Source organism: Equus przewalskii, chromosome 32 (genome assembly GCF_037783145.1).
Source record: "Equus przewalskii isolate Varuska chromosome 32, EquPr2, whole genome shotgun sequence".
NCBI classification, from domain to species: domain Eukaryota; kingdom Metazoa; phylum Chordata; class Mammalia; order Perissodactyla; family Equidae; genus Equus; species Equus przewalskii.
This window is the reverse complement of record NC_091862.1, coordinates 8231571-8248197: the sequence shown is the minus strand read 5'-3', so window position 1 is coordinate 8248197 and position 16627 is coordinate 8231571. Positions and strand designations below refer to the sequence as shown.

The window sequence follows — 16627 nt, the reverse complement described above, 5'->3', positions numbered from 1 at the left end:
GGCAACCACGGGTGCTGAGGGTGCTGAGGACCTGCTTTTGGGGTGGTTTGCCCCTGGCCCTCTTCCTTCCTTCCCTCCCTCGCAACCCGAGTCCCCACACTTTCCGAAAAGAGGATGCGTCGAGGGGGGCTTGCCGAGCTGCAGTCTCCCTAGGCAGGCAGGCCGTGCTTCCCCCCAACCAGCAGGTGCTCCCCTGGGCTTGTGGCTGGCTCCCAGTGCCCATGGAGCAGAGATGAGAGTCCCAGCATCAAAAGGGCCGCCTTGGCACCCTGTGCGTCTGTTTATCTCCTGTGTGCACCTGGAAGAACTGCCCTTAGTGTCACGAGTTCTCCCAGGGCTGACGTGGGGTGGGGGTGGTGCGGGCAGAGTGTTTCTGCCCGCTGGCACTTTGATGTCATCTATCAGTGACTCTGGCCAGCGCCCCTGGGGTCCCACCCCTGTGCCGAGGCGGCCCCCTTGGCCCAGATTCCCGGGGATTCAGTTTGCTCCACAAGCAGCTAGGAGCCTGTCCGGGGAGGTAATGACGCCGGGTGACGTCCCACATGGGTCCTGGAAATCCTAGCCGTCGTACGCTGGGGTGAGGATGTAGAGAAATGGGACATCTGAGAGAGCTCGGGTCTCTCAGCAGCCCAGTAAGACCCACGCACCCCAGGCCGAGGGGACTGGTTAACTGGAAAACCAGAGGTGTTTTTCCAGTTCAGTCCTTGACTCCGGGCCGCTGACTGCAAAGCGGGGCTGTTAGTACTTAGGTCCTGGCTCTGCTGCCTACTTTTTGGGTGGCTTTGGGCAAGTGGTCTCATTCTCAGTTCGATTTCCTCATGGTGAGATGTGGGAACAAGATGGGAGAGTCGGTCTGTGTTTCTGGGGTGGAGGCCAGAGGACCCGATTGCCAGCTCCCAGCTCTGTCTCATGGGAGCAGGCTTTGGCCTCCGTATTTCCCTGGAGAGGGCAGGGTGACCCAGGATGGAGGTCTGGAGCCTGGAGGGACCCAGCTGCCACAGGCCGCCCATCCCCCACCCCCAGGACAGCCATGGGGCGGGCATGTGGGCTGAGAGGCCTCAGAGGTCACATTGGCACAGAGGTCCCAGAGAGAGTGTAGAGAGAAGTCACAGGTCTTGTGACAGGGCTGCCCCCAGGCCCACGCATGGGAGGGCTGCGCTGGCCCCTTCAGGCCTTTCATGGCCCTGCTGCTCCCAGGAGACTGTGCTGTTGCTCCTGTCTATTGCCGTGTGGCCACATCATCACTAACTCAGCTGTGTAAAGCTGGACACACTTGTCTCCCAGCTTCAGAGGGGCGGGAGGGCGGCCGCAGAGGAGCTGGATCCTATGCAGTGGAGGCTTGTCTGGGGACAGGTCCGCTTTGAACTTGCGTGGTCCCTGCCGTTGTAGGACTGAGGGTCTCAGCCTCTTGCTGGCTGCCAGTCAGGGGTGCCCTCAGTCCCTTGCCATGTGGGCCTCCCCCACAGGGCCACTTGCTTCATCAAATCCAGCAAGGGGGAGAGGGAGTCCCAGCAGCCGGCCATTGCAGCCTAATGTGATGGAATCACGTGAGTGGCATTGCCACATCGGCTGTAATCCACTGGGGACAAGCCAGTCTCAGGTCCCCTGTGTGCTCAAGGGTGCCAACACCAGGAGGCAGTGGGACACGGGGCCGACTAGTGAAAGGACTGTGAGTTCCAGGATTTCAGCAACCCTGCAGCTGTGCCTAGGAATCGGTTTGCTGTCTTTTCTTTATCTGGATTATGAAAAGAAGTTTTAAATAGATAATCTCTTAGGAAGTACCTTAAAGAGACCGCTAGGAGGTTTCATGGTGCCCGCTTGCTCTTTCCTCTCGCTCTGATTCCAGAGAATTAGGACCTCAGCCGAGTTGATTTCCTTCCCAGCCAAGCAAACAATTAGCTGGTCATCTTCCTGCCCTGAAACCAGCACGGAGGGTAAAAGATTATTTCTGCTTGGTCAGCTTCCAGGTAATCGTGGTTGGACAGTAACTTGATTTCAAACCATCCCATTGCAGAGAAGCCACATGAAACACTGACCCAGGCCACTGCAGCCCGGAGCGGTCTGCTCAGAGTGATGAGCGTGCTGACCCAGCCATGCCCACCATGGACGACGTGCTGGAGAAGGTCGGGGAGTTTGGCTGGTTTCAGAAGCAGGCCTTCCTAACCCTGTGCCTGCTCTCGGCTGCCTTTGCCCCCATCTACGTGGGCATCGTCTTCCTGGCCTTCACCCCGGACCACCGCTGCCTGAGCCCTGGGGTGGCTGAGCTGAGCAGGCGATGCGGCTGGAGCTTGGCCGAGGAGCTGAACTACACGGTGCCAGGCCCGGGGCCGGCGGGCGAGCCCTTCCCTGGCCAGTGCCGCCTCTACGAGGTGGACTGGAACCAGAGCGCCCTCAGTTGCGAGGACCCGCTGGCTGGCCTGGCCGCCAACAGGAGCCACCTGCCTCTGGGCCCCTGTCGGCATGGCTGGCTGTATGACACGCCGGGCTCCTCCATCGTGACCGAGGTAAGTGAGCACGGCCCTGTGTTTGGGGGAACATGTGGGTTTCAAGGGCTGGGAGGAAATTTACAACAAATCCTCTGAGATTCAGTGTCATATTAGGAAAAAAGGCTGGGGGAGTTATATTTCCTGAGCACTTAGCACGCGTCCTGGACATTCTGCATTCTTCCCTTGTTCAATCCTCCACAAACTCTGGGTGTTGGAGGAGGAAGCTGAGAGTCAGAGACACCATCGCAAGCCAGGCTGAGCCAGGTTGGCTCATGGGTCTATGGGGCTGGGTCTTCTTCCTGACCCACTAGCTTCTCCAAGAGCCTACAGAATTCGCTTAGGGTCCAGCTTCCCCACCGTTAGAATTGTGGGTCTCCCTCCCTTCACTCAAGAGCCATGGACATGTGACAGCTCAACAGTGGCCGCTGAGGAGGGGAGGGCAGCCTGGCTTTGAAGTCAGACTGTTTGAATCCTAGCCATGTCCTGGATGAGCTAAGCATCCCTGAGTACTTTACTCAGTCTCTCTGAGCCTTAGTTTCCTCATCAGTAAACCAGCGAGGATGAAGACCTGCCTCATAGGATTGTGAAATTCAGTGCAGAACCGTGAAAGCCGCTGACCACACATGAGCTGAGTTACACGGGGCGGTCCTGTTGGTGGCTTTGGGGTAGGGTGGTGGTGTCAGAGTGCCTTGCTTGGATAGATCAATGGTTTATTTGAGCATTTTGCTTTGAGAATATTGTAGTAACAAGACACCAGATTTTCTTCCTTCATGGACCCTTTTGAAAGTGTCACACTGTGATGGGGTGGGTGCTTGGAAATCGGTATTGAGGTCAACTGGGAAAGCCACGGGCCCCAACCTGTGCAGAGGCCCTCTGTTAGCAAAGCTTGGTTTTGCTGAGGGCACTGAAACGAGAGACAACTTAGTGGTTTCAGTGTCCACACGTGTGGGGCTGTTACAGGAGGAAAGCCCTGGGTCCTCTCCTTCTGCCCCATGAGCACGCTCTCTGGGGGAGAGGGGACAGAGCAGCGAGTTGGGTGTGACTTGCTTTATGTGCCATTGCACGGACATCTGTTCTCCAAGGGGTCCTCCAATGACAGATAATCAATCAGAGGACTCGCCTCCCAGGGGTACTGATCTGATGGGAATCGGCAAGCTGACCAAGACGGAGAATTGTTTGTTCTCTGTGACTGAGACATACCCAGCTTGTAAAGGATCCGAAGCAATCATTCATCCATTTGCTCTTCCATCCGTTCATTCAGTAAACATGTTCTGACCTCTTGCTCTGTTCTAGAACTGGGCTTGCTGCCAGGAGAGAGACAGAGAAGGAAGCTACAAGGTTCCTTCAAGGGGTTTGCGGTCTCCAGGGAGTGAGAGGGGAAAGGGGCGTGAGAATAAGACTAGCACCCAAAACCACATGTGGGCAAATGCAGAGGGGCCAGTGGACTCTCAGGAGGGGATCTGAGCTGTTGAGCTGAGCAGGGCCTCTTCTGGAGGGAGATGGCATTGGAAAGGAGCATGGGGTGGTATTTTGAGCCACAAAGACGGGGAACAGGATGAGGAGGGGACGCTGGAACCAAAGCGCGGGGAGAGGGGGTGTGTGCTAACTCAGGGAGCAATGAGTTGTTAAACTGATTCAAATTCGGGGTCCTATAGAGAAGTCATGGGCGAGAAGAGTGGTCATGTCTCACCTTTGGGCCAGAGCACAGAGTCCTTATGGAAGGTTGCCACATAAGAAGCAGGACACCCAGTCAAATTTGAATTTCAGATAAATGACGAACAATTTTTTAGGATAATTATGTCCCAGCTAGTGCACCATATTTGATACTGCTAGCTGAGGCTGAGAATACAAATATTGCACAGGACAGCATTATACTAAAAAAAAAAAATGTCGTTGCTCTGAAAATCAATTCAACTGGACATCCTGTAGTTTGTTTGTTTTTTGCTAAATCTGGCAACCTTACCTTTGTTCCAAACGAGGGAGTTTGGTCTTGTTTAGACAGAAGAGTAGGATGGTCCTAGCTGGGCCCTGGGGATGGTCGGATTCCGGGTGGTGGTGGTGGGCTGGGGGCTTCCCCAGAGTCAGGGAGAGCTTGAGGAGGCTGAGAAATGAGCCCCAGTGAGAAATGTCAACCACCATGGTTGTCACAGGAGCAAAAGGAAGAACGGATTTAAGAGACACAGCCCTAGCGCCGGTTGAGGAGAAGGAGGGACCCAGTTTGCCTGAGGGTCCTGGCTTGGGGGGATGGGGGAACAGAGCTGCTGAAAACTGAGGCTGGAACACAGGAGAAGTAGCTGTTGGGGCTGGTGGAGGAGCTGGCAAGGTGGCGGCCTGGGAGGGGGCAGCAGACATTGAGGGGAGGGGACAGACGCAAGAGACTGGCTCGCTGGGTAATAAGGAGTGACTTCCAGGTGACCCAAGATCTAAGCATGGATGAGTTGAAAGACTCCTGGAACCATGATTCACAGAGAGAGCGAGGAAGAGGTGGTTGTAGGAGAAGGGGTTCATTTGGGGCCATGCTGAGTTCAAAGGGCGGTGGGATTCAGTGGCCATGTTGAAGGTGGTCAGACACATGGGGCCTCTGGCGCAGGAGAAATTGGCTCCTGGAAGGCGTGGGCTCCATTTTATTTCTCCCTTCCGATTGCTTCATAACCACCTTTGCCTCCACTCCGCATCCCACACCGAAGCTTCTTTGGGGGGAATTCACCTTAGTTAGCCATTTCTGCAGACGTAATCTTTAACTTCGCCTTGCCTTGGACATTGGAACTTGCTAAAGGGAGGCTGATAAGCCAACGTGTTTGGACACCCAGCTTCACTCCCCTCTGAGCCAGGGGCTGGGGTCGGGGGTCCGCTGGGGGAGGAATGTGCGTGTCCCCTGACTTTTGACTCCCCCTGTTAGGACGCCTTGTCTTCTCAGCAGCTGCTTTGGCCACAGCCCTGGACTGGGCCAGGGGGCCACTGTCTTCCCCTGACTGTGAGCATGAAAGTTCTCAGATGGAGGTGAGGGAGAGGTGCTTATGTTCCCGAACTGGCCCGATCCTGGCGTCACCCAGACTCTGATCCGTGACCTGCCGAGACGGCATCCACAGGAATCTGTGTGCTCATGAGGACTCCGGGTGATTCTGGTGACCAGGCGAGCTTGGTGAACACGGCCTGAGACACAAACCGTGGCCCCGGGGAAATCCCGGAAGGGTCAGTGAATACGCCTGGGAGACCCCTTCCATGGGGTGGGCTGGGGGCAGGGATCGGGCGTGAGTTTGGGGAGCGCAGCGGCCATGGCAGTTTCCAAGCCTAGGCCACCCTAGACAGAGATCCTCAGCGTGGCTCTGTGGGCAGAGATCTCAGAGGGAGGCCGTGTCAGCGGGTGAGGCCAGATGCCCCTCCCTCTAGCTCTGGCTTCACACAGCCTTAGGGCGAGAGGGCACCCAGGGTGTCCCAGGAAGGGTGGCAGGGACATCCCCAGGGATGCTGATTGCAAAGGTTAGAACAAAAGTCAGAAAAACAGTGCCCTGTGGCTTTAGGGAAACCTAATATCACCGAACATCATCTTTGGCTACGTGGGCGGCGGCTGCAGAGAGACAGTTGGGCAGTTGGACACTTAGACCCTGGGACAGCCAGATAACACCAGGAGGGTCTGTCCCACGTGTCCTCAGAGCAGGCAGGGGTAATCAAACAGCCACAGGAGAAGCTCCAGGGGGAGCTTTCAGCTGCATTTTAAAGGGAACAAACCTTGGATTGGTAGAGAGAGTGGGAGGGATCCTGAGTGGCAGCTTGTCGTGCCTCCCAGAGCTGAGCTGCTCGCTGGGGCAGACAGCAGGGTCCAGGCACAAGACATAATAGGACAGGTCACTCTTAGTTTCTAAACGTCAGGTGGTACCATGCAGTTTCACCATAGTTTATTTTGAAGTGTGCTCATGTCACGAAAGGAACAGTCAGTCAGATGGAACAGCAGGCTGGCCGAGCGCAGAAACCCTGGGCTCTTAATGACTGACCCCCTAGGGCAGGGACAAGGTCAGGGCTCAGACTGGCAGCTTTAGAGATTTGAGGGTGGTGGGTAATAAAGCTTCCATTTTAAAAGTTAGATGATTTCTTGTTTACTCAAACCGTTTTCACACAATCTCTCCCCTTTGTTGCTCATGGTCTGTTTCAGACTGGGAAACCGAGGCCCACAGTTGCTAAGTGACTTCCCTGCTGTCACAGCCCACAGTGTCATCTGGTAGGGTGGGGCATGAATCCAAAGGAAAGAGGGCGGTGCAGGGGGACGGGGGAAGGGAGGAAGGGATGAAGTGACCCAGGACACCACCCAGAAGGGGCTGTGCCAGGCCTGGGGAGGGGTAAGGGTCCAGCCATGGCCCTCCAGACCCGCTTGTCTCTCTGGCGCTCCATCCTTCCCTCTGTCCTCTCTGAGCCCTGAAGAGGAAGGGGCAATACTCCTGCCTTCGGGCCTCCTGCCAGCATCACCTGTGTTTGTGCCGGGTACCGGGGACTTCCCCTAAACCCCAAACCTAACAAAGCCCGTCTCCAGACAGACAGCTCCTGCCTTCACCTCTGTCTCTCTCCTGCTCCATCCTCCCCTCTCCTGGCTCTCGGCACATCAGATCCTCTGAGTCCCCCGCTGTCCCCGGGTCCCACCCGCACACGGTCCTAGAGTTCCTGCGGCTCCCAAGAAGCCCCATCTTCTCTCCTCTGTGTCTTTGCTCAGCTCTTCTCGCATTGGCCACACGCAGCTCCATCAGTAGAGACGGAATTTATAGGATTAAATATAGAATTAATGTGGACGTAATTAAAGGCTTTGGACCCATTCTGGAAAACATCTTCTATTTATTTGGCTCCATTTCTGTTTTTAGAAAATTACTTTGCTGTGTTTCTTCTTAGTAAACTTATCCTTTGACCCCGTTGTCTTTGATAACCCACTATCCATGGCAAAGCATGTGACACAGCCTCTTCGGTGAATGTGCAGTGAGGGGAGAGCAAAGATTCTAGGCATATCATGACGTTCACTGAGATTCACCAGAAACTGTGAATTTGTCTCATGGGAATGTGGTGAGAGAGAATGATGTGAGACACCCAGGATGCCACATTTCATGTGATGCATTCACTTAGTCCAAAGAGAGGATGGAAGGTGCTGTTGGACTGACAAATGCTCTTGTGTTTCTGGCCCCTCCAACCACGATGTGACCACAGTTTAACCTGGTGTGCGATGACTCCTGGAAGGTGGACCTCTTTCAGTCCTGTGTGAACGTGGGCTTCTTCCTGGGCTCCCTGGGTGTCGGCTACATTGCAGACAGGTACGTAAAGGCCAATCCAATGAACAGAGTGTCAACTGCATGAGGAGAATGAATTTTAGGGGACAGTGGTGGACGAACATGGCCTGTTGGAAGCTCTTGCAGAAGTTGATGGGGCCAGGACATGCAGCCAGTGCTCTGGACAACTGTGGGGCAGCAAGACTGGGAAAGGTGGGGATTTAAGAGAGATTTCAGAGGTTGAAACTGCATGCAGACTGTAGGGTTGGAGTAGGGGGCTGAGGAAAAGGGGGAGAAAGCCAAGATTTGTGCTTGGAGCAGATGGGTGGGGGCAGGGCCATTTTTGAGATGGGACAGAGTGGGTTAGGAACAGGCTTTGCTACGGCTCTTTGTTGGAGGAAGGAAGTGGGAAGCAATCAAGAGTTCTATCTCAGAGGTGTTACGATCAGAGATGTGTTCAGAGCAGCCTGTGACACACAGAAGAGACGTCAAGTAGACAGTCAATATTTGAGTTGTGCTCAGAAGAGAGCTTTGGGATCCGTCCCCAGTAAGGTACTTACAGCTGTAAACCATGTTTGAGAGAAGCTGGATGAAGTCTATAGAGAGAACTTCCACGTGTAGAGGGCGGGAGGGAAGGGGTTGCTGGTAGGGGAGGTGATTTAGAAGAAATAGCCGTGAGACAGAAGGACAGTTACTCTACTGGGACAGTGTGATGCTATAGAAAAAGAGAGAGGAGACTGGCCCAAGCAGGAGGAGTGGTCAAAATCTGTGGACATGGTGGCCATGAATGCCCATGCCAAGGAAGGTGTCAATAGAAGGTTAAAGAAAAACGAGAGATGAGGAATTGGAGTTTGCGTGTGTGGACAACTCTTTAAAATGAGTTGGGGGTGAAGGACAGCTGGAAATGGGAACATACTGGAGAGATGGAGGGTCAGGATGAGGACTACCTCAGCGTGGAAGGAGTGAGGGACCATGAGGGCATCGGTGGGGGGCTGGCCCGAGCACAGAGGGTGGAGGGCCTTTGGTAGGAGTCACAAGGGAAAGAGGGAGGAGATGGATGCTGATGCTGTTAGATCTGAGCATTCTGGGGTAAGATGTGGGTTTCTGACAAGAAGTTTCTATATTGAGTAAAGGATGAGTAAGTTTGTTGGCTGGTGTGGGGTGGTTCTGGGAAAGGGGTGGAAGTTTGAGGCCAGAAGACATGGAGTAGAGAAATGACATGTTGGACAGGCAGACATGTTGGAGTCTAGAAAGGAGGATGGCAGCAAAGCAGAGGGCTTGCTGGACCAGGGAGAGATCCTGTGTGTGGGGCGAGGTCACTAGGACTGAATATGAGGGTGGTCCCTTGCTTCCTTGCCTTCCTACCAGAGAAGGTGGGATAAGATTTAAAATCTGGAGTCTATAAAACACAATAGTGGGATGAAGTTTTAGCAAATAATTTGCCCATTTCATTCATGAAAAAAGGAAAGGAAAAACAATTCTCAATAGTTATACTATTAGAACTGAATATTTTGCCAGAAAAGTTTTTATGACCACTGATAAGACTAACTATGTGCAGGAAGAAGCCCGGTTTCTGGGGCATCCTGTTAAATCCTGTTAATAATACAGTCTGTTAAATACAAAGATAACGAGAGGAGGCGAATGCGAGAACTGGGAGGGTCGTTGAGGGAGGCCACTCCTCCCTGGCTGAGCTGCCATGTTGCTGAGAGCGATCAGGATTCCTCCTTGGAGTGACTTAATCAACCTCACGAGACTGGACCTCGAGGAGAGGCAGTGATGTCCCACAGACACCCTGGTCCCTCAGGAAAGCAGTGACTTGTCCCCCGTTCGGGACCCTTGCTAATCCTTAACCCCCCCACCTCACGTGCTGTCTCCTTGCCTCTGAAGGTTTGGCCGTAAACTGTGTCTCTTGGCCACCACCCTCATCAGTGCCATCTCGGGCGTCCTCACGGCGGTCGCACCAGACTACATATCTCTCCTGCTCTTCCGCCTGCTGCAGGGGCTGGTCAGCAAGGGCAGCTGGATCACTGGCTACACCTTGAGTAAGCATCCACTGACCTGAGGGTTTCATGGTTCTAAGGAGCCTCGGCCTCAGGTAGTGGGGTAGAATAGGATGGAGCCAAACGTGGAGGTGGAGTTTTTGAGAGAGATATGTTTGTGGGGTCTTGAGAAATTCTCATAATTCGAATTGTATCTGTTGTCTGTGGTGTCAGGATGGCTTCCTTTTCTTTCTTTGTCCTTTTTTGTCTGAGAGATGCTTAACCACTTAAATAGATCAATGTTTTCATATCAACTCATATATTTGGGAACCAACATCACACGTCCGTGTGTTCACAGCAGTGGGGGGAAGGAAGGCGGGAGTATTCTAACACTCTAAGTGTGAAAGAATGAGCATCTCCCCAGAGAAACACAACCAACTCAACTGGTTTGAACCACACTCCAGTTAGGAGAAAAGACATGAGAGGAAATAAATGAAGAGATAAACACCATGATTAAAAAAAAAGTGAGGTGTAAACCAATGTGAGTAATTCTACATATCAACTCATTTTTTCTTTCAAATTTTGTATGAAAGGTAAGAATAGGAAATGAAAAATACTTTCTTGGAGGAAAGTAAAATAAAAGAGTTGTCTGTGCTTTCAGCACACCCAGCCCGTGGGTGGGGCATGTCAGGCAGGAGCGAGGATAATCCACATTTATGCTTACTTGTGGAGAACAGAAAAGAAACAGCCTTGTCTTGGCATCTCTGAAACCTGTGTCATATGACTTGGCATTCTGTGAAATATCTGGCTAGGGTCAAGCGAAATCATTTCCTCCCTGAACCGTGAACACGTTGGTTAAGTTTAGTGAGTTCAACACATATTTATTGATAGCCTCACCATCTGTAGGGTAAATACGTGTTATTTGGCACAGAGTTAAAAGGATTAGCTTGGGGTCAAGTCCATGCCCCACACTGACAAACTGTGTGATCTTGGGCAAGTTCATAATCTCTCTGTGCCTCCGTATCCTCAAAGTGGGGATGACAGTGCCGTGAGGAGTAAATGAACTGTGCTCAGCATAGCTTAGAGCAATGTCAGCCCCCAAACCGCCCCTGCAGTGTTGCTGCTGCTGTGTGGCGGGCACCGGGGCAGGGCTGTAGGCACCACGATAGAAAGGCACTCTTCCTCCCTTCAAGGAGCTCAAAGGCTAGAAAGAAGGGGAGACAGACGCCAATGGGGGGATTATGTGTTGCAGTGACAGCTACGGTGACTTCCGTTCCCCGCACGGCTTCCCCACTTGCTTACATGTCATGCCTTCCCCAGTCCTCTGCTGGCGACTCCTTCTCAATCTCCTTTATAGGCTCCTCCTCTTTTCCCTGACCCCTCAACGTGGCAGGACCCACGACTTTGCCCTCCCCCATCCCAGAACCTGTTCCACCTTCGGCCTGCCCCCCCACCCCCTAGGCTGCAAAGTGTGCTCAGTCTAGTTGCCCGGGCCAGTGTCTTGCAGTCAGCGTGGCCTCCACTTTCCCTTGGGCCCCATCTCCATCCATCAGGGAGTCCACTGTCGGCTTGACTTTCAAAATACATCACAACCCCACCCATCTCATGCCTCTGCTGCATCCACTGTGGTCCAAGCCACCACCATCACTTCATCTCCATGTTGGTCTCCCTCCAGCACCCGCCGTCAGCAGCAGAGCAAGCCTTGAAACAGACACGGGCACAACTAGAAGGACCAGCAACTAGAATATACAGCGATGTACTGGGGGGCTTTGGGGAGAAAAGGGAGAGAGGAAAAAAAAAGAGATTGGCAACAGACGTCAGAAAAAAAACCCAGACACATGCTCAGGCCACTCCTGGGGGCAGGGGCTGTTCGTTTCAGGCAGTGAGGGTCAACGTGCTCCTCACGCCCTAGAAGGGGGGCCTTGCCCATTGTCCCACTGAACTCCGCTCCCAGGCACCTTCTTTCTCACAAGACCCCTCTAGCCACATGATCCATCTCCTTACAGTTCCTCAACCACTCCTCAGGGCTACCACATGGCTGTTCCCTCTGCCTGGAACTCTTGTCCCCCATTACTTGCAGCTAACTCTTTCACCTCCCTTAGGTCTTTCTCTTATTTCATCTATGAAGCCCACCCCACTGCTCTCTGAAAAACTGCAACCCCTCCACCCCCGACTCTCCTGATTCCGCTTATGCCGTTTAACTTTTGTTCCCGCCCAATGTGAATCCCTTTCTGACCTGGCATATAACCTGCTTCTTTGTTGTGTGTGTCATCTGCCATCTCCTACGAGAACATGAGGTCACAAGGGCAGGACTCTGCTGACTGAGTTCACGATGCTCCCAAACACCCAGAACCGTGCCAGGTCCCCGGCAGGCCCTTAAAGGCACCTGTGAAGTTTATGGGCACTCCTGGGGTCCTGGAGAATATTCTAGCCCAGTCTGAGCTTACTGGAGGAAGGCTCTGGAGGAGAGAGCACCATAGGCTGAGTCCTAAAGCATGAAAAGGAGAACTATAGACAGCAAGGGACGGGACTAACGAAAAGGATGTCTAGAGAAAAGCCGGGACAAGACAGCAGGGTGGATGTGGGGGAGCCTTGAGTCGAGGGGTATCAGCCCAACCCGGGGAAGAAGGTAGGACTGAGCCTGCTTGTTCAGAGAAGGAGAAATAGAGGCCACACAGAGGGGAGGCTGGGGCACAGATGGTGGGCGCAAGGCTCAGGGGCTCATGAGGAGGAAAGAAAGGGAGCGGGAATGTGGCAGCTGGCTTCATCCTCCGAATTGTGACGTGTCTTCTGTTTCAGTCACAGAATTTGTGGGCCCGGGCTACAGAAGAACGGTGGGGATCCTCTACCAGACGGCCTTCACGGTGGGGCTGGTGCTGCTTTCCGGGTTGGCCTACGTCATTCCCCAGTGGCGGTGGCTCCAGATGACTGTCTCCCTGCCCACCTTCCTCTTCATTCTCTACTACTGGTACTGCATTCGCCCCTCCCTGCTCTCCCGGAACCACTCGCAGTTAACCCAGGACTGCGTGCTGACCTTGGCCCATCTTCCAAATGGCCATGGTGACCACGTGCACAGGCACAGGGCTGCTCCCAGCACCCAGGGTGCCATTTGGGTTCTTCTCATGTTACAGGGTGGCTCATCACACGGGGAGCTACGCTCCCACAGAGGCTCTGTAAATTTGCATCCCCCTGGAGAGAGGCACGCGATGCTACAAGTCAGACAAAACTCCATCCAGCCACAGAGTGGGCAATTGCTCTTTGTGGAATGAATGAATGAATGAATGAATGAGTGAGTGGATGAAATGTTCTTGGGGAATGTGCACAGTAAGCTATTGTGAAACAAAACCAGGCCAGATGAGGTGTTAATCTTATCAGCTGTCAGTATTTGGCAGGCCCCGAAGGATAAGCCACTGGACACATGAGTTTTTATTGTGAGAGAGAGAAGAGGCGGCGGCCAAGGGGGCTGTGGAGAGGAATGTCTCGTCCACGCACCTTTTGTCACCATTTGGCTGGTGGCAGATCTTATCTGTGGGTGGCACTGAAGCAGACCCGGTCTCTAATCGAAGGCCTCTGAGCAATGTACATTCACCGGCAGGAAGAGCTTGCTGTCTCCAGGCTAGGGTGAAACAAGGGGCTCTCCAGCGTGAAAGGACCCCTGGCTTAGTCTCGATGGTTGGGCGGGGCGGCGAGGGGACTACACCTGTGTGTTTTCAGAAGACTTTATGTCAGAGATTCCCAACCTTTGAGTTGTTACCTCCTTGCCCCATTTGAAATCGACAGCCTGGTGTCTCTCTGACGTTAAAGGAAAGTGAATACAGTTTATTTTGTGTGGAAATATTTTGAGACTTGTTCAACAGCCCTTGTATGGAGTGGTGACATCCTGCTGCAACCCAAGGTTGGGGGCCACGTGGAGCATCTTTTGTGTGTGAGAAATTTCCCAGGGGGACAAGTCTGCCAGCTTTCGGGAGGGAAGGAGACCCCCGCTCTGCAGAGTGGAGGACACCTAGGAAGTGATAGTTCCCTCTTGGTCTGTAAGTCTTAGCAGGTGGCACTGAGAGTCTGGGTGACCCACAGGGCTCCTTTGTGGGCTGCCCGGGCCAGTACCCGGTGACCCCAGATCCTGGTCCACTAGCTGCTTGAGGATCGCAGTTTCAGCGTGAGGAAGGTGGGCGGCCCTGAGCAACAGCATCACTCCCATCAGGGCTTAACATCAGACGAGCTCCGGGGAGATGCCAAGTAGAGATGCTCTGTGTCCGCAGGTTGGTGCCCGAGTCTCCTCGCTGGCTGTTATCGCAAAAGAGAAACACTCAAGCAATAAAGATAATGGACCACATTGCCCAGAAGAATGGGAAACCGGCTCCTGCTGATCTAAAGGTGACAGGCTAGCGAGCAGTTTCTAGTGTCACTGAACTTTGGGTTGGGTTTATGACGTAGAAATTGCCTCTGGGGCTGCCTTAAGAGGCAGAATAGGGGGTGATGGGTGCAGAGCGCAGCCATGGCGATGGCCGACCTCAGTGTCGGGGGGCGGGGGTCGCTCTGTTTACGGCGGCTTGAAGGCTGCGGATGCTCTGATCCCTCTCAGATGCTGTCTCTCGAAGAAGATGTCACCGAAAAGCTGAGCCCTTCATTCGCAGACCTGTTCCGCACGCCGCATCTGAGGACGCACACCTTCATCCTCATGTACCTGTGGTAAGGGGCCTCCCCAGACGGAGCCGGCGTGCTGGCTCGCGTGCTGGGGGCCAGACAGGGGGACAGTGCAGGCGGACAAAGAGAAGTGCGAAAAGGAATTTTCAGACGGTTTTCGAGCGGTCAAAGAGCTCCCAGAAAGACATCCTTATTTCTCCCCAGAGGACTGGGTAATGGAGAAAAGGCCTCATTTTAGGGAGAAGAGTTTGCTACACATGACAGGTCAACAGTAAGAGGATCGAAATATGATGAAGGGTTTCCAAGGCAGCGTCAAGCCCCATGCGTCTCGTCTTTTGGGAATGGCCACGTCTTGACTTCACGTCGGAAGGTAGATGAGGTCTCAGTGGCTCCTGGTGATTCCAGAGGAGGATCTCCTCCTCGCATATTAGAATTTTCTAGAGCCCGCCCAAGAGTGTTTGTGCTTTCATCAACCACAGATTAGAAACTCATGTATGCACATGGATTCACCAGGTACCCCTTGGCTACCCCAGGGGTCTGCCTCCCCTTCCCAGGTCGCTATCTTGAGAAGGCGTCCCTCACCCTATTTCCTCCGAAGACACTGAGTCAGCTGCCCAACATCAGGGCTTTCTCCTTGACATCGAGAGGGCTCTTCAGCTTCTCCCTGAGCTCTGGGCTCCCCCTTCCACTGCAGCCGCACTGCACCGGTATTGTTTGCACCTCCGCGTAAGGTTTTCTTGGAATTAAGTGTTCGAATGAGTACGGCGGCACCTGGCACATGGCAGCTCCTCAATAAATATTTGCTGAAGGTTGAATGAATAACCACTGTTTCTCAGAATCCATCCCACATTCTTCAGATGCCAGCCAGGCTCGCCACGCCCTCTCCTTGCCTCACCAATCACCCCACCAGCCCATGTTTTGGAGCTTGCCCCTGGGGTCCTGCACCCAGCCATGCGAGGGGGGCCAGAGCCTTTGCAAATGCCCAGTGCCTGGTACAGTTCTATCAATACTCACTACTGAATTCAGCAACATCTCTTCTGAGTAGACGCCCACGACCGCTGCAGATGGAGAGAACTCCTCCCTCTCCATCCTCTAACGCACTTCTCCCAGTGGTGTTCGTTTTGTTTGGTGAGGAAGATTGGCCCTGAGCTAACATCTGTTGCTAATCTTCCTTTTTGTTTTTTTCTCCCCAAAGCCCTAGCACATAATTGTATATCCTAGTTGTAAGTCCTCGTAGTTCTTCTGTGTGGGACTCCACCACAGCATGGCTGACCAGTAGTGTGTAGGTCCACACCCAGGATCCGAACCGGCGAACACTAGGCCACCAAGGCGGAGTACACAAACTTATCTGCTATGCCACCAGGCTGGCCCAAGGTGGTGTTCTTGACTCCCTGTTCTCTTCCACCCCTCCACCCAATCCTCTGGCAAATTCTGCTCTATCTCGAAGCTACATTCAGAAGCCACCATTTCTCATCACTTGCTCTCTTGGCTCCCTGTCTGAACATCAGAATCTCCAGCTCGTGCTATTGCAGCAGCCTCCTTGCTGGTCTGTCTGCTCCCCTCCTGACCCCTCTTAGGCTCTGCTCGTGAAGCACGCAAAGGATCCATTTAAAGCTTGGCAGACCAGGTGACTCCCCTGTTCACAGCCTCCACTGGCCTCCTAATCCAGTCGGCAGAAAACCAAATCCCTTTCTGTGGTGTACAAACTCCTCACCCCATCTGGCCCCTGGACACCTTCTCCCACCTGCTTCCTTCTTCCTGTAACACAGGAGGTGAGCCCGACACTTCCTGGCCGTGTGACTTGCATAAACCTTCGTGATCTCTCTGTGACTCAGTTTCCTCATCAGCAAATGAGGGTAATGAGACTCCCTATCTCCTAGGTGTGCTGGGAGAATTAACGAGATCATATGTGTAAAGAGCCTGGAGCCACAGGTCTTAGACACAGGAAACCATCAGCTCCCACCAGTTATTTTAACATGCACATGCAGTTCATAGGTCCTGCCAGAAGATGGCAGCCCTGCATCCTTGTTAAGTGTTTGACAGGAAAAGCAAGGTTCTGCATTCCTTTCTCTTAAACCCACATCTTTATCAGTAATACGTGACTGTTCTCATTCCAACTGGCTCAACGGCATGGAGGGGGCACCCGGCTTATCTAGACCCGCTGAGCTGCAGCCCACGCCTGCCTTTCTGTGCCCTGGATCCTTTTGTCTGGTGGGGAATAATTTGGGACTAGAAACACAAGCATCCCGTTGCTTCCCCGGGGGGAAGCTTTGTC

The 16627-nt window shown here is 53.4% G+C and overlaps 1 protein-coding gene across 4 annotated transcripts in view; it reads left to right on the top strand.

Moving 5' to 3' along the window:
• The first annotated feature begins 315 nt into the window (after positions 1–315).
• The window catches only part of LOC103558447 (solute carrier family 22 member 1), a 33031-nt gene continuing 16719 nt past the window's right edge, over positions 316–16627 (top strand). Inside the window, exons 1-7 of one of the 4 annotated variants that reach the window (XM_070603220.1) lie at positions 316–577; positions 2015–2504; positions 7671–7774; positions 9617–9771; positions 12508–12676; positions 13968–14082; positions 14291–14397. In XM_070603220.1, coding sequence (XP_070459321.1) covers positions 2094–2504; positions 7671–7774; positions 9617–9771; positions 12508–12676; positions 13968–14082; positions 14291–14397 — 1061 coding nt within the window. In that variant the 5' untranslated portion in view covers positions 316–577; positions 2015–2093. Of the gene's footprint in view, positions 578–1587; positions 1935–2014; positions 2505–7670; positions 7775–9616; positions 9772–12507; positions 12677–13967; positions 14083–14290; positions 14398–16627 lie in introns of those variants that run through there. The other 3 variants (XM_008531461.2, XM_008531460.2, XM_070603221.1) reach the window with 3 other exon arrangements.